At 39.1% G+C, this 24778-nt stretch overlaps 1 protein-coding gene across 3 annotated transcripts in view; it reads right to left on the reverse strand.

Moving 5' to 3' along the window:
* TTLL11 (tubulin tyrosine ligase like 11) overlaps positions 1-24778 on the reverse strand; it is a 114278-nt gene that overhangs the window by 68188 nt on the left and 21312 nt on the right. For all 3 annotated transcript variants that reach the window (XM_074973727.1, XM_074973729.1, XM_074973728.1), the window contains exons 3-6: positions 23874-24007; positions 9674-10249; positions 7524-7619; positions 6881-6999 (exon numbers count right to left, since the gene is read on the reverse strand). In XM_074973727.1, coding sequence (XP_074829828.1) covers positions 6881-6999; positions 7524-7619; positions 9674-10249; positions 23874-24005 — 923 coding nt within the window. In that variant the 5' untranslated portion in view covers positions 24006-24007. The remainder of the gene's footprint in view (positions 1-6880; positions 7000-7523; positions 7620-9673; positions 10250-23873; positions 24008-24778) is intronic.

Here is a 24778-nt window from a genome sequence, read left to right on the forward strand (position 1 = left end):
ATCTTGTAAAAATTTATGGACTTTCCTGAGCAGAATAGTTAATCTCATCTGTCACTTGCGAGAGCCACGTAGCGAAAGAGTGGGAACTGAGCATATAGCACAAAGTATCTTCAAAGAAAGTAAATCAACCACAATAACACAAATAAATTACAAGACTGAACTCAAAACTGAAAAGCCCGGGAGTTGTCTGTTCTGACAATGAGCACTTAAGAAGCAATACAGATGGACAGTACAACAGCAAGATCACACCAGATAATGAACACCTGTTTTTGCAAACATGATGAACTGATCATTTTTGTAAAAGCCATAGATTAATTCCACTTGGTTTGTAAAATGTTTCTTTTCTGTTATCATCATTAAGGACTTCAGTGCAGAATAAAAGGCGTATATTACTTGTGGATTTGCACCTCCATCTTTTTTATTAGGTGAGAAGCAGGTATTATTCCATGACCAACTGATATCTTTAATAATAATAAATATGAAATAATTGTGAAAATGCACTGCTAAAAACCCATGCCCCGTTACATTTTGCATGTTTTCTATGTCAGAAGTACAGAATGCTTAGTATCTCTCTTGAGCCATGTAGGAAATATTCGGCTTATTCTAAGATAAACATGTAAATCCAAATGATCATAATGGGACCCATAATAAGCATTGAGATTTAAACAATAACTATAACAATGGGTTACTATAACTGCAACTATTTTCTGAAAAACAATTCTCCTATTTTCTCCAGGCTAATTAGCATTAAAAAGCCAAGACTCCGACATTTCCTTTCGGCACAACAGGGAAGCAAATCATTGGTGCTGGAAGGAAAAAGCTAAGATAATATGAATGATTTTCAAAAGATATTTAGAGCATACACATTCTAAATGATATACATGACTACCAATTAAACACCAGTCAAACTATCTGCATCTAACATCCAATTGCGAATATGCAGAGTGTGCTATCCACACTTAAGTTTAAGTCTGCTAAAGGAATACACTCTCCTCCTTAAATCCAGAGCTTTCTGAAGAGGAATAAATTGCTTACAGGTAAGAAATGGCTATTAACCATTTTAATTTAAATCCTTTATTATTGCTACTACAAACACTTAAAATTAGATACCAAAAAAGAAAGTTTTGTGAAACCTTCTGAAACAGATTTTCAATTGGAGACACAATCTGAACAATGATTTGCTTCAGTGATTATCTTAATTAAACTGCTGTTTACATGAGCAAAGTTGATTTATTTCAGTATTGCTTAGCATCATTACACCATCCATTTAATTGTGCAAATTTCCTTTAGATCAAATCAACCACTCCACCTCAAAAAGTTATGAAATGCATGTGAATCACAAAGAGCAAACTTGGAGCAAATGTAACTGTAGGAAACATTGTAATATAGTAGGATGTGTTTTACATCACAAGATATAAAAGACTAATACCACATCACAAGACTATCGGTCTAGACCAGCATTTCCCAAACTGTGTTCCGCGGAACACTGGTATTCCGCACAATGGGAATAGGTGTTCCATGAAAGAATCGTAATTTAAAAAAAGGGTCTTGAACTTGATTTTTGTACTACTTTATACACGCTTTCCAGTTAGAAATTGTTAGTTCAAGTTATTTAAAATTTGTATTTTTGCTTTGTTTTATAAAATAAAATATATTTGAGCATAAGTAACAATTTTTTATTTGAAAAACCAAACGACTACAAAATAATATTATAAGTGTTCTGTAAATATATACCAGGTGTTCCGTGGCCAAAAAAGTTTGGGAAACGCTGGTCTAGATGATTTCAGAGTAGCAGCCATGTTAGTCTGTATCCGCAAAAAGAACAGGAGGACTTGTGGCTCCTTAGAGACTAACAAAGTTATTAGAGCATAAGCTTTCGTGGGCTACAGCCCACTTCATCAGATGCATAGAATGGAACATATAGTAAAAAGATATATATATATATATATATAATATATATATATATATATATATATATATATTATTTTACATACACACACACACACACACACACACACACACACAGAGAAGTTGGAAGTTTCCATACAAACTGTAAGAGGCTAATTAGTTAAGATGATCTATTATCAGCAGGAGAAAAAAACTTTTATAGTGATAATCAAGATGGTTCATTAGACAGTTGACAAGAAGGTGTGAGGATACTTAACTTAGGGAAATAGATTCAATATGTGTAATGACCCAGCCACTCCCAGTCTCTATTCAAACCCAAGTTAATGGTATCTAGTTTGCATATTAATTCAAGCTCAGCAGTTTCTCGCTGGAGTCTCATTGGATACCTCTGTATGCTAACCATGACCACCAAGAAGGACATACGTCTTTTTATTTTACATTCAATTCCGCATTCATCTTGACAAGAAAATACACTCATGATCTGATGGTAGAATACTGGCTATTAACGGTGCTGAGATGAAGGTTTTCAGCAGATCTTAAGTTTGGGAACAAAATAACTACAGTTGCTGGTTAATAAATGAAACCTGGAAAACACATTACTTTATAGTGTAGTTCTGAAATCAGAAGTGCATAGAGGTTCAAATCAGAAATTAGGAGGACAGTGCATTTATTGGCCATTCATTCAGTAAATATTCATGCTGCAAGAAAACAGACAAGTTTTCAATGATGTTATTCAACAGATTTGTCGAGAGTTTCAAATACAGGCTCTCCAAGGAACAAACTTTGCCCCAAGTTATTGGGCTTAATGCCAAAATTACTGGGTAAGATTCTGTGGCTGATGTTCTGCAGCAGATCAGACTAGATGATCATAATGGTCCATTCAAGCCTTAATATCTATTAAAACAATACTACAGCACAACATGAAACTCACTGAATACGGGCTTAATTAATGTTTTATTTACTTCCTTTTACTGATTGTGAGTGAACCTCCAGTTCTGAATTAAGAATGCCTAACGAAAGGAGAATTAGGGCTGGAGATGAAAGCTACGGCAAGAAGAAAACCTAAATTTTGGCTCATGGGAATTTGATAATGTCTAAAAAAAAGAGGATTTTTCTGTAGTCTTTAACAATGCATTTTTTTCAGTTGGACCCATTTTTTAAAATGAGGAGAGCAAAAAGGAAACGAGCAATGAAAACATGTGTTTAGTTAGCTGCCTTTTTGCTTTAGTTCTCATAAGAGCTATCCTAGGCTCTTGTCTGTAAACTACTGAGCAAAAAACTGCATATACTGGCTAGAGTTATAGGGTATGTTGAAGGAAACTTCCCAGATGAACCTCATGGAGTTGGCTCTGAATTCTCCGCTGCGGGATACGGAGGGATTTTGTCTCCAAGGCAAGAGGCATAGAGTCCCAAACCGAAAGAAACTGGGGATTCAAAGGAGATAGGAAATTCCAATCTTGTAGATTCTGCACCCTCAGAATAGTATACCTCTCTTGCCCAAATAGATCTCTCTCAGGAAATTTTGCTATGATTGGTTCCTCTGCAGGCAACTGGCCCTTAACAAAGAATACAGACACAAGGAGGAAGTTAATGCAGCAAAAAAGAGCATTAACTTGTACAAGGTTATCTGCCAGTGCTAGACAGGAACATACTGCAGACAGTGGGAATCTCATGCCTCCTTTCCAGCTCAGGACATACTTCAAAAATACTCAGCCCATCAACATGGTTTTGATAAGAAAGAAGGGCTTCCATGGGCTTGGGGGAAGAAAGGGAGAATGCCATGTTGGTTCTGCTCTTCCCTTCCACTCTGTTTTGCGTCTGTGTACCTCACATCATTGGGCAGCACAGGACCACTCTCAATACTACACTAAAAGAACTCTATTTCTCTATTATTCAGTGTGCTACAGAGCTCCCGATCATGCAAACAAACACTTATGCATACACTTAATTGTAAGTACGAGTAGTCCCATTGAAATCAATGGGGCTACATTGAGACATAAAAATTATGCAGATGCACAAGTATTTGCAGGGTCAGGGCTAACACTGTAAAGGGCTATAATGCTAATCAAATGCCAAATTCAGTACACATAGCAAATATAGTCCACAGATGCATTTAGTGGTCCTCATTGAGCTGATCTGTATCGCTGTAAATTTTCAATGACTTCTTATTGGCCTTGCCAAAATAATTATTGGCTCTTAGTGGACCTGAAGGCTCTGACTGTTGCTGGAGATAATCAGATGTACAGCATAATAAATGCACTGCTTTGATTTTGCTTAACTCGCACTTTCAATGTAATATATCACTTCACAGGGGAAAAAAAATCAAAGCTCCATAAAGAGTAAAAACTAAAGAAAAAATTAAACTACAGAATATATATGACCTATTAATTTTGCCTGATAATGAAGTATTTTTGGATGATTTCTAAAACTCACTTTCATTTTGATGCTTCATTTATTTTAATCTAGGAGATAATTAGAGGGAAATCAAATCCATCCCCAAAGCAGAATAGTCACCTGTCTAAGATGACATTCATTTGCAGCTTGCGATTTCTTTCTAAATTTTTTCCCATGTGTTCAAACTGAGTGTTACATACACTGCCAAATTTTATTTAAATCAATGTCCATTAACAACTTATCACTAAAAATAAACTGGAGGATGTTTGATGCATGGTTGGTTTTCAAAACATGACTTCTTTATGTTATTTTACTGGTCTTAATGGGCCTGATTCAGTTCTAACCATGCAACCAATAAGAACTGGAATAGCAATAATATTGCAATCGATACATATAATATTTTGCTTAGTCCTCTGTGTCTTTAGCTGATTATTTAGCTATAATCTTTAAGCTGGACCCTTACAAAGAAGGAATTTGTGTGGAAAGGGGAAACACAGGCACATTTTAGCACTCACTGAAATCCAGCTGAAACAGGTGAGAGAGGAGAGGCACAAAATGAAAACGCTATAAAACATTTTCTAAGAAAACAACCCAGAGGTATTTGGTGCTTGAGTCCTATCACACTAAAGTTCTGCACCAGCCCAATATTGTTACACTAGTATAAAATTGGTAAAGGGTATCAGAATCAAGCCCTTGACCTTGGCATATAGTGAAGTTTGCACTATGGCCCACAGCCCCCACCAGAATCTACATCCAATCAACCACCTTAAAGTCCCCTGAATGTTTTGAGTACAATTCTGTTCCACCTTTGATTGACTACCCATTCCCCACTAGGCAACTGACTATTTTCCAGACATACTAGCACATGACTCCAAAAGCTTTTGTAGACTTTAAACAAAATTAACCCTTGTTGCACATTTTCAGTGACAGTCAACCCTTGAGTGAATCCTCCTGGAAGAGGCACTCTGGCAGGAGCATGCCATCGTCAGTACAAGAGACGGTATTTACAAAGAGGAGGGATAAATCGTATCTTGATGCAAGGAGAGCTGTTGCACCTGAATTGCTATCCATCCAGACGAAAATATAACACATACTAAGAACTCAGCTCAGACATGGCAAAGACCTCCCTGAGAAGCACTGAACAAGACTGTCTTGTGCTGATGATACCAAGATACCCAGTAACAAGATCATCTGTAACCAGATAATCTTGAGAAAAGCTATGTCACTGATGAATTCACGCTGTGATGAGACAGTGGTTTTATCTCATCACAGGATAATCCTATTATAAATTATTTTGCAGTGAAAATGTGCCATAAAAGATGCTCAATGGGTGAGTATTCCAAGCACATACTGGAGTGCTTCACTAACTTCCTTATTTGTAACCATATGCTGCACCTTGCATCCCATACTTAAATATAGTTAATGAATGTATGGGATAATGGCTGAATAAATATAAAGGAGGCATAGCTTAATTACAGGAATAGAAAATAAGATCCACTTTGCAGATCTCAGTGTTGAAGTACTCTTACTAAGGGTTAAAATTAAATATAGTTAAGATCAGAGAAAGATTGCTAGGTAATCAGTCAGCATGTATACTGGCTGCTACAACAAATAAATGTAAAAAACACTACATTTGAAAAAATTTAGTTGATTTTGTCAAAAATCATGCCTTGATTGCATGCTCCTTAGCAAGCAGAAGATAAAACTTTCCAACTGTATATAAACCCCTCCCCCCCCACATATACACATTTCTACTTTTCCTGCTCTTTCTTTCAATACAAGGATAGCAAAATTGTCCTTGAACTCATCATAGAATATGAATAACCAATTTAAGCTTACTGCTAAGTGACAAGAGGAGAAAGGCAGACATTTTAGAGTAGAGACAGACCCATAGGCAAAGGTTCCTTAGTGAAACACCATTTCCCCCTTTCTTGGCTCCAAGAGATTGCTTAAAAACAAGGTGTTTCATTAAAACAGAAAGCATTTCTGCTTTCTCTTCTTAATCTTGTCCCACCACTGCCACTTCTGTGCAGGCTGTTTTACTGTTCCTCCAATGTAAGTCTCATTCCCAGATCAGCTCCAACTTTAAAATACAGTAGTAAGTATTACTAGTTACTGACTGACTATTGTGCTTTAGAAAGATTATGTTTATTGTCACAGAATAAGGAAACAATTTTTACATGCAATTTCTACCTATTTCAGCTCAGATGGGGGCAAGTCATTCCTCAACAGAGCATTGTGTGACTTTCAAAGCAAATATGTATACAAATCTGCATTTCCTGACTTTGAGAGTCAAAAATGATGCTTGGGAACCAAAATTTATGGATTACTAGATCACTGGCACTAATGATGGATCAATTTATTAGAATAAAAGTGCTCAAAAACTACTAGGATGAGTATGCAATAAGGAGCTATGCACAGGTAGTTAGATCTGATCTCACTAGATCACACTGTAGTTCTTTAGAAAAGCATGAACAACTCTGAAAGCAAGGTTTTAAAACCCAAAAGCTTTTGAGCATTACTTTTAGGATTATTGGTAGGCACTACTGACAAACAGAAGTCAAGTCAATAAACTTACTGATTATCTTTTCTCTTCTTTTTGTGCGGGTCCATTAGACGAAGGGTATCTCTGATGACAGCTACTTTTACTTCTTCATCAACGGGGCTCGGGACATTTTCAAACACTCCTGGAGAAAGCTTTAATTTGCAAAGGATACAATTGTTCAGTGTAGAACTGCTGCTATTTATTACGTAGCTGCTCAAGTCTTATTCATATCCCTTAGATCATAAATATACAATGACAGAGCATAGAAGTCTTCAGTAAAGAATAAAAATTATCCGTTAACATATAAAAAAATGACACTATGGAAATTTTAGTCAAGTCACCTAAATACATTGAAAAAAAGATCATTGCCGTCAATGTTACCATTTATATACACAAACATGAAAAATGGTTAATATTCACCCAAATATGATTAACTCAACTGCCAGGATGTGGAATAAGTACATTTCTGACAAAGATGATGGAGAGCTTTCAAAATTCCAATAAGTCATGTTTCAAGAGTATCAGATTAGCAATGATTGCAAAGCCAAATATTACAAAAAGCCTTACAGGTTTCATATTAGCCAACAGCTTCCATCTTTCAAAAACACAAAAAGACCAAAAAAACCAACCCCCAAACAATTACATTCTAATATCATGTCAGGCTGGACGGTCTTACCTCTTGCTCATGTTCTATTCTCATGCTGGGGTTTGCATTTACTTCAAGTAACACAGGCTTCAAATTTTTCATTAGGAGAATGTCAAATCCTAAAATCTGTGCATAACACAACACAACACAACATTACCTTCACTCACTGCGATTTCTTTTAGAGAATTGCACATATCATTATGTAGACAAGTTATCCATCTAACTAAAGAAACTTCTCTCCCATCCATGGAACTAGAGAGCTCAACATGATTATCTAAATTCTTTGTTTTCCCCCCATCATTGGGGAAGCACTTACCCAGAGTAGGGACATGCAGAATCCCATTCCCACAGAACATTTTAATAATGATCTTTTTAAACCCCTTCCTTCATGAACAGGCTGTTATGACATCATGCTGTAATAAGAAGTGGAATGATGGGAATGGCTAAGGAATTTAAGTGGGATTCAGGAGATCTGGGTTAAGTTCTTAGTTCTGCCACAGCCATCCTGCATGGCTTTAGGCAAATCACTTAAGTTCTTCATGTCTCACTTCCCCACCTATACAACAAAGCTAATATTTCCCTTCTCCTGCACTTTATTTGTCTTGTCTGTTTAGACTGTAAACTCTTTGGGACAGGGACTGTCTCTTCCTATGTGTTTGTATGGCATTTAGTGCAATGGGGCCTTAGGTTCTACCAGGATTTCCTTGGTGTGGTCATCTTTCCTTGCTGAGCCCTCTGCGTCTTCTCTGTAGCACACCAAAACACAGTGTCTGCTCAGCCTTTGCAAAAGTCCTGCTGAAGACACTACCTGCTTGCCTTCAGCCCGTTAATGCAATTGTGAGATTTGTTCAGATCTCGTTTAAAGAAAAGTGACCATCCTTGCCTCCACTTTCTCCAATTCATTCCAGTATCTTAGCTCTACACTCAACCTGCCATTCCTTAGACAAAAAACCAAAGTCTGATTTCACAAAACCTCTTTTACTGTGACTGTTTTTTCCTCAGATAATCTGGTGGTTTGTACAGCACACCGCAACATGGACTTCTCCCTTCCTGAGGCTGCTAGCACACTATAGAGACCATTAAGGTAGGTGAAAACCCGCCACTCTCCTGCAGAGGAAACCAATTTACTGTGGACTCATCTAGTTGTTCTGTATGACCAGAATACAGATTTGCCAATACCTACAGGCTCTTTGTTGTGGGGAGGGAAATAAAAAACGTCTGAAGTGTAGTTATCAGTAGAGCATTTTATTGTGGAATTAGACACTAATTGGTAAATTGCTGCTTCAGAGGTCATCTCCACTTTAATGACAGAGTTTGTTAATATAATCATAGCCTGTAATGGTTTTCTGGTGAGACCTGCCTGAATTACAGTTCTGCAAAGGTCATTTGTGATGCTGGACATTTCAAGACTCATCTTTCTTCCTGTCCTCTCTTACAAAAAGAAGCCAGCAAAAATCCTACATGGAGGGAGGAAATTTTTCCTGGTTTAGCGAGTTGGTTCATAGAACACACAAACCATTTAAACTGACTGGGCCAGTTAGAAACCACAATGTGACAGACCACCTAACTTATCAAAGTGGCAATAATCTGAACTGGTCTTTTATGTGGAGAATACAGATGGCCATCCAGATGCCAACATTTGGAAGGTAGAGGTAAAAGGGAATGAGAGGGAGGGTAGGGGATTTGGAAATGTGCTAAGTGCTCAGCATTTCCCTTATGTACTGCCAGTGGTGACCTTCCTCATGCTGTTTATACTACATTCATCACTATCTGAGCATCTATGATTATTATGATTTGGAGTTTTCAACATTGCCATCTGGAAGCTTCCAAGGGGAGTGTCTGAATGTGACTGAAACCCCACAGAAACGATGAGGGTGTTTTTAAGGGCGGTGGTAAGGTGGCTTCAGGGACACTGATGAGGGTCTGCAAGCCAAAAAATGTGGTGAAGAGAGTATAAATTGTGAACTTGCACAGGACATTGCCCAATTTTCAGCTACTATCCCCATTAGTGATCAAAAAAAAAATTCGAGAGAAAACTTGTAGGAAGAGAATTAAACATACAAGCTTAATCTATGCATAAAAAAATACCATCCCTCCAATATTGTTACAGGAATGGCTATAGCAATGATGAGGTTATATTACATGGGAGTGCACCCCTTACATAAAAATTCCTCACCTACCTGGAAGCAAGTTGGCCCAGGCTTTCCAGCTGGTATATCAGATTGGTAATAAACTTTCAGCTCTGGAGTCAGTGCAAGAACAGTCTTAATCACCAATGAAATTATATCCGACCACAGTTTCTTGATGTCAACCCCTTTGGAAGACAGTCTGTAGAGGACGCTTGAAAAAGTCCTTTTGCTGCCGGTGTTTACATTGTCCGAATGGATGAAGTTCCCGCTGTGAATATTCAGTGAATAGTTGGTTAAGTGCATAAATACCTGGTGCAAGTTTTTCAGGGTGGGTTCTCGATAGGGCTCTGTACAAAATCTAGAGAGTCCATCTTTGGCTATATAAATCTCTAATGGTTCTAAAGATTTCAGTAAGACATATAGACGAATATCAAATTTCAGTTTGTCAATCAGCAGCGGTTTGCTGATATATTCCTGGACTACAACTGGCCGGCTCTGTAGGTTTCCTGCCAGTCTAATGTCGCTGGGGTCTTTAATGAGGTAGATTCCATCCCCTTGACACCCGCCATCAGGTTTCACGATGAAAGTGGGCTTCCAGGGTGGATCGCTCTCTTTCATCATGCGAACCTAGAGGGAAAGAAGGATGATTAGATCAAAGAAGGACATGAATACAAGGAAAACACCTTGCTTATTTCTGAAGGAAAAGCTTTAATGCTACAACAACATGTGAAAGGAAATTCCACGCATAGGTAAAATACACAGCATTACAGAAGTAAACATCATCCAAGTAAGAGTGGAAAATACGCAGTGGTGTTGACAAGAACACAAAAATCAGATCAAAAAAAGTGGGAGAGGAGTTACCAATGAGGAGGAGTTGCAGTTTATATAGCATCCCAACCTGTAAATGGTCCCAGGAACCTCCTTTTAATGCAGTGTGACAATATACAGCCTGAAACATTTCTTGTTCTTGATGTCCTCAGCCAGTGAGGATGCAGAACGACTCACTAACGTAAATGAAGTTGTGAGACTAAGCCTTCTGAACACTTTCTTAATGAAAATCATGAAACCTGGAAAAAAGCAGCCTCATTTTTTCAAGTTTAAATTTAGGCAAACAACACCGAGGAGGGGGAAGATAGAGCAGTAACTTGACATGACCCTGTTATTCATTTGTGATTAATGCTCTCTAAAATGGTTTGAAATAATAGCCTAAACCTTAAAGGATGGCAGCCCTGTCCTGAAGACACTGCATCTACCACTATCCAGCTATGACAAAATAGCTGCCTGCATCTTCCCAACCAATAAATCTTCCAATCTGAAGTTCACTTTTCACTATGTCCCAGTCACAACGGTATGGCATAAACTAAGGACTTGTCTATATGGGGAATGAGCTTGAAGTAGCTGGTGCACACTAGCTTCCCCGCACTAACTCCTGATGTGAACACTCTTACTCTGCATCAAGACTGCCTTTGTGCAGCCTAGCTTAAACTGCACAAAGGGAATAGCTAATGCACTTGAATTTCACATCCTAACTTACTCCACATGTAGACAAGCCCTTAGAAGATGCTCTTTACACCAGTTAACCAAATCCAGACCTTAACTTCAACATGAATAGCACAAATGTTTGTGGTGCCTTTTACTTAATGAAGTTTTTGCAAACGAAGGTTTTATTCAAGAGACATGCACTTGAAGTTTCTGCCACGTACTTGCACCCTCCCGGTAAGGCTATGTCTACACTTATGGTGGTGTGTAGCGTACAGCCACTACACATGTAGCTACAACCACAGGGACAGGCTCCAGCTGCCGGAGCCTTTCACTGGGGGGTGAGGAAAGGTTCCAGCAGGGAGAAGGCAGTGGGGAAAGGACCATCATCAAGGAGCTCCCAGAGCCTTTCACTGCAGCGAGGAAAGGCTCTGGCAGCAGGACACTACAATGCTAAAACAGCTGTGTAGATGTGGGAGGCATAGCTTGGCCATGCAGAGAACTGTGTAGAGTATATATCTTGGGGGTTCAGGCATGTAGGAACTCGACTCTATTTGCCTAAGCTGGCCTTACTGTCTGCACCGCTATTTATCCCCACACTAGCTGGGCATGCTGGGTCTGTACTCTACACAGCACCATAAGTGTAGATGCACCTTTGTGAGCACATAAAAAGGGAATGTACAATGAAAGAACATTCAGTGCCGTAAGAAAGGCTAACTCCAATTATCTTCCCTTGTAAGCATTACAAGGAAGTCCACTCATTTCCACCAGTCTAAGACGTTTTCTTAAAGCAACATTTCCAGGCTAACTGGGGGGACAAACAGATCTCTGAATTTTTCTCCAATTTCAACTTTCAGTCAAAGTATCTAGCTGTCATGGTTGCAAAGAAAACCTTCAAAACATGAAACAAGTGGAAGAGATGCAGAAACAGTAACCTGATTTTGCAGAGAGAGTGAAACAAAAGTTCTGAGGTGTAAATTGCCCCATTCATTTCCAGAGACACTAACTCATACCTTAGTTCAGGTCTTTAATAGCATGGCAGGGTTGTAGGCATGTACAATTGGTTTTGTTTTCCTGAAACGCAAATTCCTCAAGTGTGGGAAATTCAACTTTAAGAGGTAAATATTGAAAATTATACTCAGTTTTACACTGAAATGGATATAGATCAAGAAACAGGGATAGTTCAGACTGGCTGGCAAGGATGTAAACTGGCTCAGGAGGGACACACCTCACTAGACACAGATCACTGTGTTAGTGTGAGGTTTACTGTGAATGCTCCAGGGTCATGCAGAGTGGAGTACACACATCTACATCAGGAGGCCTCTCCCTATCTCTCACTCTCTCTTCTTCATGAATTACAGGACCCCTACCCAAGCAACCCAAATATACATCAGGTGAGGTCCTATTTCCCTATCCTCCCTTCCTCCTCTAGTCCTGCAGGACTAAATCTCTTCTGTTGTTTGACATGCAGTTTATGGCAAATCCATGGGATTACTGCACACAAACTCTTGGGCCTTGAAATCAGCACCCCCTCCAGATATACACACCCCGTTAGATGTGCGGCAAGCATAACTTTGATGGAACCAGATCTGTCAAGAAATGAGAAATGTTCATTTTCCATCAATGTGTGGTTTTCATCAAAGAGACAGGTTGCGTTAGTGAAGCTAGGGCATACTAACAATACAATGTATCACAACAAAAATATTTTCCCCCATTGAATAGCATATTCTACATATGCCTCTAGTGGCCACTGCTCTTCAGTCTGTAACTGAATATTTCCTGTAAATTACACCAATGCCATCTTCAGGCCTGGAGCTCAACTACTAATTTTCTGATCAAAAGGAGCAAAAAGTTCTGTCCACCATGATCACAGCAACTTCTAGAAGTGGTTTTACGTCACATTAGAGAAATCTGTTCCTAGTGGATTACAATTTGTCCACACACACAGTGTGAAATAAGCAAGTGAGGAAAGTTAGCCCAGAGAGTTTGATGGTATTTAATATTGTAGCTAAACCTTTGGTTGAATCTGAAATGCATGACACGCCTAGCCTTGTATCCTTTCCAATTTAGCACACTTCTGAGATTTTCAATTTGCCTATGTTAGTTCTCCTCTATTGTATTAGTTTTGCATGACATGTATTGCCCCCTAGTGGACAACTGAGTAAACAACAATTAGTTATTTGAAACGACAACATTAAAGACAGGTTTCAGAGTAGCAGCCGTGTTAGTCTGTATCCGTAAAAGGAAAAGGAGTACTTGTGGCATCTTAGAGACTAACAAATATATTAGAGCATAAGCTTTCGTGAGCTACAGCTCACTTCATCGGATGCATTAAACAAACAGATATAAATGTGAAAAATCTGTTCAGGGAAACCATCACACAAAATAATTGTTAGTTGTTTTACAGATAATTTGCATTTTCATACTGTGGATTCCTCAAGAATTGAGTCAAGTTTTTTTTATTGTTACTGGGTGATAATGTATATTCCAACATGTTTTCTTTGCAGAAATGCATATTGGCTATTGACTTGATAACCAGTGTGGCTTGGACTGGGGTGGGTAGAGGGAGATGCCATTACTAGAAGAGAAATTACTGGGTAAGAAATACTCCATTCTACCATATTTCATCCCCTAATGTGCACACAAATGGAAAGCAGCTAGTCACCGAGGCAGAGAGCGAAGGGTAGGAAAATAGGACTAAGATGTCCCTTATAAAGCACATACTTTCCGTTCATTTTGGTACCACGGCTCACAGCACCTTCCTACAAAAGAGGTCTCTGTTGATGAAAGAAAATTGACTTTGTAGTGCTTACTAAGGCCATGTCTACATGGGGACACTCAGGAAAATTAAGCTGAATCAAGGTGTGACATGAGAATGCATATAAAGAGCATTAACTGCCCTGTCACTCCCACTCCCCATGTGGATGCTCTCATCCAAGGAGGATTAAGTTACAGCAAACGAAGGACATTTTGCTCTTGAATGAGACCATCCACATGGGGGTTAACATGCTTTAATTTATGCACATTGACTTCCAGAGGGTCCCTATGTAGACCTGGCATAAGAGCATTGCTCGTAGACAGGAGGCCTCTTTTCAGATTCCTTCCAGTGTAGCAATGTCCTTTCTGCTTACGGTACAGAGTAGGCATATAACATGAGTCTTGATTACTTCTGACACTTGTTTGACTGATACTTAGGCCTCCATGATACGTAATGCAAGCCATCATGCCAGGGAAATGTTTAACTCTGTAATACAGAATCTGTATCCTAGATTCTTGGGGTGAATATAGGGCATGGTAACCCCAAATCCCTATGTAATATGGTCAGCCACTTCCCAAAAGCCCCCTCATGGCTGGGTGGCTCTGCAGCACCCTGTCTCAGTTTCCCTCTCTCATGGGGCTTCGCAATAACTCACCCAGTCCACAGCCTTCTAAAACATTCCCCTTCTGGAGAGGGATCAATGTAATTACCTCAGACACATATTAATACTTCATGCCAGCTTCATCCAAGGTTCCACAGGTCCAATAGTTCTCTCTCCTTGATACAGGAGCCCCCAGTCCTGCTTCCCTGCACTGGATTCAGTTCGTTCAAACTGTCCCTTTATTCCTTGCAGCACTCACCTACAGCTACTTTTCTTCAGTCAGCTGCAGTTCCCCATGCTTCTGGCATACTGCCACTCCCAGCCCTCCTAACTGGAGAATTAGGAGCTCAAGTGGGAGCCTTTCTCTAGGGACCGCTCCAGGAAGGCTGTCCCTTCCTCCCTTGTATTCTCAGCCCTGGCCTCTTCATTTATTTTTAACCACCTGAGGAGGTGAGCTGAGGCCCCTTTTCCCTTTAAAAAGTCCAGTCACCCTGTGATATCCCATCTCTGCTACCATTAGCTGTGGTCTTGTCAGAACCCAAAACCCCCTACCAAACTCCAGAGGTGACCTATAACGCTCAAAAGCATAAATGAAGCAGGTAGAAAGAGCAGGTCAGTTATGCAGCAGAAAGCTTCCATTTACACACAAGTGTAGAACAGCAGTAATGACAGTGAATGGGAGTTACAAAGTTCAGATCTGGACCCAAATGCCCCCAAAGTTCGAAGGTATATAGATTTGGAGTTTTTGCCTGGTCCTCTGTAATTTCCAGACATCAGTATCAGCAGGCTTTTAACTTTGGTTGCATTAACAATGCTGGCGGTAATAACAGAAGATGGTAAACACAGACTTCTATGGTAACTACTGTAATAACTTCTTGGACCAGCATCAATAAATGTCTTTTTACATGTCAGCATGAGTTCCACCCAGGAGCGAAAAAACATCCTGGCCAGTTTTTCTTTCCTAAAGAACCAGTGATCTCATCCGTAAGAAAATCAGACCATCCCTCTTAGAAGAGATTGCGGTATTTTGGCAGGACAAAATATAATTATTTTTAATTCTAGTTGGCCTTTGAACACCACATGTTAGTTGATACATTCATTTAGTAAGTAGTGTTTGGAGGCTAACAACATTCCTAACTGGATGCAAATAATCAGAATTTAACAGGACACTGATAACTAATCGCTGGGCTTAAGATCTGCCCATTTGTAAACTGCACCTCTTCTGTCAATTCTTTCAAAGACAATATAATTAAATTATTTTTACCTTAGAACAATCATGACATCAACAATTGCCTACATTATTACATTCCTAAGAAAAAATAAAACCTCATAAACGTCAACTTTTTATTTAAGAGGACAAACCAGAAAAGTAGTAACTAGGTCACTGGGAGGACCTGACAATACAGCTGGATATATAGATCCCTCATGATGCATCAATAACTCCTACTACCTAAGTTTTATTTTCACCGTACAGCGCAATAAAATCAAACTAGAGAGACTGTCAGGTCTCAAGAAGGACAACAAAAATTGTGATAGAGGGGCAGGAAAGCTTCAGAACAATCTAAAATAAAAAGCATTCAAAAATATAGCATGCTTTACAACATGTTACAAGGAAAGGAAAGAGCACAGATATATTTTTAAGTTAGTGAAGTTGACATGCTACAGAATTCATGGGCATGCCAAGGATAAATCAAACTACTTGGGAACTGGAGGACTCGGGAATCTCTCTCATGTACATAAGGAATTCAAATCCAGCCAATGTCAGTGATGCCCAATGGCTGTTACTATTATGGTTGTTTGGGATTGTAAATGCACTTAACGGTTGGATCCTTACTGTACATCTCAAGAATGGTATAAAACTACCAGGAGCTGGCTCTAATTGGCAACCTTGTTGACAGTCTCAGCAGAAAGGCCAAGGACTGAGTGAGACTGAACTGTTCTCTCACCCTTTAAAAGGTGGTTCCTGAAGTTTAGGGTTGAGGTTCAGTGACAGAGCCAATGTGAGAAAGCTTGCACTGCTTCTGTCAATGCCACATATGATCTACGATAGTGCTACAGTCCACAGGGCTGGTTTTCCAGCCACTTTCATGAGCCTTAATTCACAAATATTTTACATTTTAAAAGCGTTAAGGCACATTCTGTGTTTTCCAGTTAAAAAACAACCACCACCACCTTACAAAATCCAAGATCCCATGGAAAGAGAACGATAGGCAGGAGACCATGAAATTCAGAACAATGCAGACAAAGGAGCCCCAAACAACCAGGGGCAGCCAAGGTAAGTGCAGGATGTATTGCAGCGGGCTACACTGTCTACTACACAGGAGATCCAGTGGTTCAAGTCTTCAAGAGGCTTTTTAAAAACAATCGTCTCTCTCCAAAGCAGGTGGAAGCTACGCTAGTTTCTTGAATACCAGGAATAGTCTTAGTACATTCTGTTCTTTTCTTGAATTTATACATCACCAAATAAAAACAAAAACAAAAAAAGAAAATGAAAGAGGCAGAATTAAATTGCCAATCTAAACTAATCTAGCAATACGCAGGAAGTGGCTGGTGCTGTTTTACATGTGTTCACAGCAGTAGCCTGCCCTCTCTCTGGCACTGCTCTGAGATTATTTTTCTTCGTTAGCTGGTATCCTGAGACACCAGCAAAGTCGATCGATTTCCACAAGCAGTCCTGGTACTGCAGAGGGAAAGAAAAATTGGGACATAGCAGAAGGCTGGCTATCACTAGGAAAGTCATGGAATTTCAGGAGTGACTGTCTTATTCTAGTGGCTTCATTAGCTAATCCATCCACACTACTTAGTTCTCTTATACCACCCCTCAGATTTTCAGGGGATAGTGCAGAAGTTTTTCCCATGTGACTCACTTACTTTATTGGGAACCACACCACTCTTCCTCTTCACTATTGTGTGAATTCAAATCTAATTATTTAAACTAGGGATTTTCTCAGGGACAATTAATCTTAATGGAATGAAAGGTCCTTTATCAGAATAGGTGGTCACTTCAAGGGATAGGGAGGCAATGGACAGCAGATATTTTCCCATGTTTTCTATATAAGGCCAAGTCCAATTAGATCAATGGGACTAGTTGGGATGGGAGAATAAGGAAAGCAGAATTTGGCCTCTAATGCTTTTATCCACAAGGGAAAAACTGTCTACTCAATTATGTTAAACTACAGAATAGATCTTTCCATAATAATATTCCAGTTTTTTATTCACTATTAGAAAGTTAATGTCACAAAAGGGGTATTTGGTTAGGCTTATACATTAAACTCCCTGCTATAATTTTTTACACACACACACACACACACACACACACACACTTTTGTGCAATTAGAAGGACAGAGACAATCTGTCTGTCTCCCATTCCCCATTTCGGGCTGCTCCTGCCTCAGGCTTTTTCTGTTCTGCTGCACAGGCTCTCTATTAAAGAGGAAAGTGCTTTTGGGAACCACTATATTGAGGATACAGTGGCAACCTGCTTGTGCAATATTGTATTTTAAACATCATTTCAACCGCTATTCAAGTTCAGAACAAAACACCTGTTTCCTTCGGACAGAGGCCAATATTTTGTAACAGCACTAATAAACCAGGTGCTCCAAACCTGTTATCTTCAAAGGGCTCAAGCAAAGAGCTTCCATCCTGTATGCTCCAACATCAAACATGACAGTAACTCATTTCTCTGACCAAAGAAAAAGCGAGCAGTGTCTCAGACTAAAGTCTGTCTGGACAAAACACAGATGAATCACACTTCAATCCATGCTGGCTCAGGAGAGATGCAGCACACTCAGCCTCATAAAAAAAAAAATGGCAGAGTTGGTTTATTAGAAGATTTGTTACATTTAAGACAAAGCTGGTTACAGAAAATATCAGGGAGAGAATGCAAAATGCAAGAATGAGAAAGGAATCCCACACGCACAGTCAGGGTAGCCCATCAAAGGAAATTCAGAACCCAAGGCTAAAATTATTAGTTACAGCAACGTTGCTAATTCAAAGCCCCTATTTGTGTTATTAATGAAGATCAACCTCCCTTTACTGAACTCCTTCCACAATTCATCCATTTCCACCGGAAAGGGAATCATTTTTCAACTTTCACAGACATTTGGGTAAATCCATTGAAACTGACAGATGTCTGGATTTTATCTATATACTTTTCTTAGTCATTTGTATTTCAAGACCAGTAATAAAGCAGGAAGGCATTTCCCTATATTTCCAGGTGAGGTGAAACCTCTGTTCCTCTCCTGGAAACTACTCACTGCTCTCCTTAAGCCTTCCAGTCCATCATATCTTACATACACCGATCAACAAGAACAAGACGTAAAGAGAGGATGATGATCTGGGAATGGATCAATCTACCTTCCAGCAGATTGACTGGCCTCAAGGAAGTAGAATTCTTGGTCTTGAAGGCACCTCTTGAAGGTCTTCTTTATAACCAGCAGAAGCCTTCAAATACTTTCTTTGAACAGTCATGGTTTGTGTAGACTGGGAAAATAAGTCATGTTGGAAAATGAGTTAACTAACAATTTTAAACACAACTTTGCACTTAAGGCATGTTGTATTTGGAAACGTTAGCTGGTCATGGTCAACACTGGGAGGAGGGAAGGGGCCTAAGACTGACCATGACCATATAATACATTTTCAGCATGACTGACCTCATCTACACCTTGGGCAAAGTTGTGTTTTTAACAAACATAATTTTAATATCTTCAGACATGCCTCATTTTCCCCATTTATACAAACCCAAGGGGAGTGGAGAGTATAGTAAAGGAATAAACCTTGGATGACGACATCCAATTTGGACTTCAAGCAAAGTTCATACATTTTTACAGAAAAGCGGAGGAGATCTAGAACACAAAATAGGTCTTCTTGGCAGGCAATAAACCACCACCGTGATATCTGCCCACTAGCTTCCAATTCTGTTTGACACAGATTCTTAACAAGGAAACACCAAGATAAGTCTAAGAATCCTTCATTTTATTTAACAGGACAAACTGCTAAGAGTGAATACCCTTGAGATATTTCCAGATCTGCTAAGCAAGCTGAATTTCAAATTTTCTTCCACGGCTATGTCTGATGTGATGAAAAAATGTTTTTTCATAAGCCAGGTGGAAAAATGGCTTACTCAAGAAATGCACCGTTCAACACCATAGACTAGTTAATATCTTTGGGCTGAAGCTAGTCCATATAAAGAAACTGTAATGAGTACCTATAATGGGTAGACTTAAAATACTGTATTGTTGGCAATGTTAAAAGTATGAAACAAAGCAAGCTGATACAATCAGGGTTGACTGTTTTCATCCTGTAATATTGCTCCCTAAGAACTGATTTACTCCAGTTTAATACCAGACATGTTCCCCTAAGTGAAAGTGCAAGAGATTTCACACTTCATGACAATGCGTAAGAAGTGGACCATGGAGTTTTCCAGAATCAGAGAGAACATGTAGCAAATCCAGACCTCAGCCTTTGTTTATTAACCTGAGATTCAGAGAAACCAAACTGATTAGTGTAATGTATTTTTTTGTTTTTGAACAAAGGAAACCTGAGTCTCATTCCAGGTTTTATTCAGGGGTGGGGAGGTGTGCGGGGTTGTTCCCCTGGCTTAATCCAGACAAGTCTTGATTTAACTTGTTTGGATAACACTCTAAAGATACCCAAGGATCTTAGCAAATGAAATTATCTTTACAGATTTCAAACCCCTCCAAAGTGAAGGTCCCACTTGTAACCACAATCTCAGTGAAATAAAAATTCCTTTCATGGAAGCATCAGTGCAGTTTGGAGATAAAGAAATTAGGTAATTTTTGGAAAATGAACACTACTATGCCACTGCCTAAAATGTGACGTTTAGAATACTAAAAGGGATTAAGTTCACATCCGTTATTTTAAGTGATCACAGAAGAGCTACATATTTGATATTCTCCTTCAGGTCAGGTAGCTAGATGTCTACGTTTTCTAAACACACACACAAAAAACTATGGGCAAAATTAATTGGAGTACAAATTGAGAAGCCAGATACAGACCTGGTTGAAAATCTGGGACAACTATGGGTTTTCTCTTTAGGTTTCCCTTTGATGGAAATATTTTAGTTGATGATTTGGCAAGAACATTAAATAAACATGCTGTTGGATTTGATTGTACAGAGACTTGAATGCCCATACTTATGAGGTCTCCAACATCAGAAAACCAGATTAACACAACCTATATTATGCTCTGCCTGAAAATTACACTGTCTAAATTAGATTCTTATTAAAAATTTAAAAAAAAAATGCCTATTCATCATGCCCAAGACAGGCAACTGTAAGAGGCCTATGTAAAGGCAATACCATTTAAAGCTAGTGGGAAGATAAGTTCTGAAACTCTTTATTGCATCAAGACAAATTTTGCAGAGCTTTTGGTAACAGAACAAACAGGATATCACTCCTTCTTTGAAGTGGTTGGGCATCTGACAAATTACAAAGGGTAGGTGTAATATTTTACTGTTAAATATACTGTATATAATATACAATTATATATACTGACTGAAAAGTTAACTTTTAAAACCATTGTTAGAAATACCTGTCACTATTTCAATTTCATATGAATGATGCTCAGAGAATTGCCATTTTCCTGATATTTCCCAAATGCACCAAATTGTCAAGATGGCAGTTCTCTTGCCAATTATTTTTTTTTAAATCAGGGAAAATGTTACTGAAGTGGTTGCAGTATTCGCTGACTGGGAGTAGGGTTGGGGGAGGACAGAAATGGGAAAAAATGGACACCACTTGGCTGGTCCAGTTATTTATACACATCCACAATATGACCACAGAGTCTTGTCCATAGAATCTGAGGAATGTTAAAATATGTAACAGAAGATTTTATTTTGGCATGCTGTGGGGACGCAGCAGAAAGAAGCAGGGAACTCTGAGAGCTCAGGGAATTGGTAATGATATAGCAACTTTAGGTTGCCTGTTCAAATACAGACAAATCTTATAGCTGTTTGGTGTCTGAGTCTAGCTCCAAGAGACAATATCTCACATCACAAGGCCACAAACATGGATGACACTGAATTATCCTCTCACACTCGGAGGTCATCTTGCCATATCAGTGCTAAGGCACAGTGGGAGAAAAATGTGGGGAAAGTTGTGCAGATGTTGCCCATTCTGTATAGTACTTGTCTGGATAAACAGAAGACTTCAATCTCCAAGGGCTGCCAACAACTCCTCACCAGCACTAAATTCCCACAACAATTAAAACAACTGAAAAAGCAAAGCATGGAGAGTTCCTGTTGGGAATGGCCTCACCAAGCTACAAGTGACATGTTCTCCAAGCTCCACCCAATCATTTATGGTTTATGATACAGAGTTTTATTTATTTTTTACATTGCCAACATTTTGTTAAGTAGAACAAACTCTTACAGCATAAACTATATTGTTTGATAACAAAAATGATACTTTTCTCAAACACAGATGGAAGAACACATGCAACAGAAACTCCAAGCAATGTTTTATTGGACATCTGCTCTTCTTGGAATGGAAACCAAAAATCTTCTTCACATTGATGAGCACTTACACAGAGAGCAATATTTGTTTATCTGCAGTGCCACCTGCTGACAGCATAAAGGTATTGTCCTTCTAAATTGCTCTACGGTATGATGCATTTGCACCGCTGCCCAAATAATCAGTGAATAACAACTAGGAGTCAGCATGGCTCTCAGGAATCAGTTACAACCCAGTGTACTACTCGGAAAGTTTGCTCCCAAATGGTCTTCACTCAAGTGCTTGCAATACCTAATCTGATTGTAATTTACACCTCCTTTTACAAATCTGCTTTACATCAACAGCTGAGGATACTATAGGAATCTTGCTCATTTTTACTGTCATTAGTAAAGTGTCAGAAAGATGACCCAGCACACTGGAAGAGTACATGTTAGAAGATGATCATGAATTTAACTGGACTGCTGATAAAAAGTATCATATTAAAAAGTGACAGAGTGTACAGGTCTAATAAAATCTATACCTTTTCCTGCTCACTTTTCCAAGCAGAGGATACTGTAGAATGCAAGAATGCACTGGGTGAGTCAGACAAGGTTAAAATAAAAACATACAATATTTTAAAATACTAGCAATAAACAATAAATCATTACACAAAAGCAAAAAAAAATTTTCTGGGTTTCATGAAACCAAGCAGTTTTATTACATTTTGAACATTTAAACAAATCCTTCAAACACCAGTTAAACACAGAGGAATATGCGAGTATATATAAACACCAAATACATTAAGAGAGACTGCTTGGAAGGACTCATATAAAACACACAGGATACACTAAAAAGACTTCAGTGACAATGACACTGGTGGGATGTCACATTCCACAGTGAGTGTTGGAATGGGGTGGGGGGGTGAGAAAACCTGTATTTGTGCTGGAAATGGCCCACCTTGATTTTCATGCACGTTGTAAGGAGAGTTTGTGTGTGTGGTTTTTGGAGGGGGGTGAGGGGGTGAGAGAACCTGGATTCCTGCAGGAAATGGCCCACCTTGATTATCATACACATTGTGAAGAGAGTGGTCACTTTGGATGGGCTATTACCAGCAAGAGAGTGAGTTTGTCTGTGGGGGGGCGGAGGGTGAGAAAACCTGGATTTGTGCTGGAAATGGCCCATCTTGATGATCACTTTAGATAAGCTATTACGAGCAGGAGAGTGGGGAGGGAGGAGGTATTGTTTCATGGTGTCTGTGTATATAATAATGTATTCTGCAATTTCCACAGTATGCATCCGATGAAGTGAGCTGTAGCTCACGAAAGCTCATGTTCAATAAATTGGTTAGTCTCTAAGGTGCCACAAGTCCTCCTTTTCTTTTTACATTCCACAGAGTCCAGTCTCAGAACATCCGGCTACTCACTCTTTTCTAAACTCAGTAAGATATGCTGGGGAAAGGAGTTTAAATGTCTGCTGTGTTTAACATTCAAATACCCTTTTTTGGTGGTGAGGAGGCAGCAATGTTGTTTTGATATCAATTCTAGAGCATAACAAGTAAGAGCAGCTCAATTAAACTATGTCTGATCTGAGGCAAACTGAAAAGGGTGGATAGATTCCGTGGAATACAAATGTAGTTTTAAATAGTCTAACCAATATGAAAGTAAAGTAAGTGAAGAATGACATGGTCACAAATATCTTACTGGTTTCAGAGTAGCAGCCGTGTTAGTCTGTATTCACAAAAAGAAAAGGAGTACTTGTGGCACCTTAGAGACTAACAAATTTATTTGAGCATAAGCTTTCGTGAGCTACAGCTCACTTCATTGGATGCATGCATGATGTAGCTCACGAAAGCTTATGCTCAAATAAATTTGCTAGTCTCTAAGGTGCCACAAGTACTCCTTTTCTTTTTGCAAATATCTTACTGGCAGCATTATTCAGAGAGTATGGAGAAAATTGATCTACCTCAGCAACAAAGAGGGGAAACTCTTCTGGCAGAATCCACGACTGGGGATAGAAGTTGTACTCTTCAGGAAATAGATCCTGCATTGTTCGCACTGCCCGACTCAGGGTAATTTTACGCACCATTTCTGTCATGCCTGGAGAAAATAAAGAAGTATTTGGAAGTGTTCAAGATTATTCACTTAGGCTTTGCTCTGAGCAGCAAAGTAAAGTAAGCCTGTGTGTTGTTACTTACCATATGTTTATGTGCTCTGGCCGTTGTTTTCAATAGATAACTAAATATTTGAAGCTACAAGTGATACTGAGTGATTTGTAGCTTTTTACTTGGGTATTTATTTATATTGCACTTACCACCATATCACATGGTTTGGGAAAGCTTTAAGGTAGTTGTCCAAATATAAATGGGAATAAAGGAAGGAGAATTTCTGTCGAAACATTAACTGACTCTTTGCTCCAGTCTGGAATTTTTACCTTATTTTGCCAGTGTTGCAGAGAAGGAACAGGAGACATCAATTGCTTCAGACAATTAGAATTGTTCCTTCCTAAACTATTTACCCTTATTTAAACAATTACAGTTTCACATAAAACAACTGTGAGGTCTAGTCTTTCAATGGCCCAATTCTGCCAAGAGCCTTCAAATCTCATGGAAGTAAATGGGAGGTGGAAATGTTGAATACCTCACAGGAGGTGCTTAGCAGATCATGGGATCAGGCCCCATTAACATTCCTGGGAGTTAAAAGTGCCTTGTGAAGAGACTTCAGGATCTCGCTAACCTGTTTTTGTCAACTCTGCATCCTTCTCGCTCACCACATGGGAGGCAGGGTACAGCTAGGGTAAATATCACACACATGGCATGAGATTTAAACAACCAGAAAACTATAGAGCTATACCAGTGTAGGTGTATTGTC

The sequence above is a fragment of the Natator depressus genome, chromosome 16 (assembly GCF_965152275.1).
Source record: "Natator depressus isolate rNatDep1 chromosome 16, rNatDep2.hap1, whole genome shotgun sequence".
NCBI lineage: Eukaryota > Metazoa > Chordata > Testudines > Cheloniidae > Natator > Natator depressus.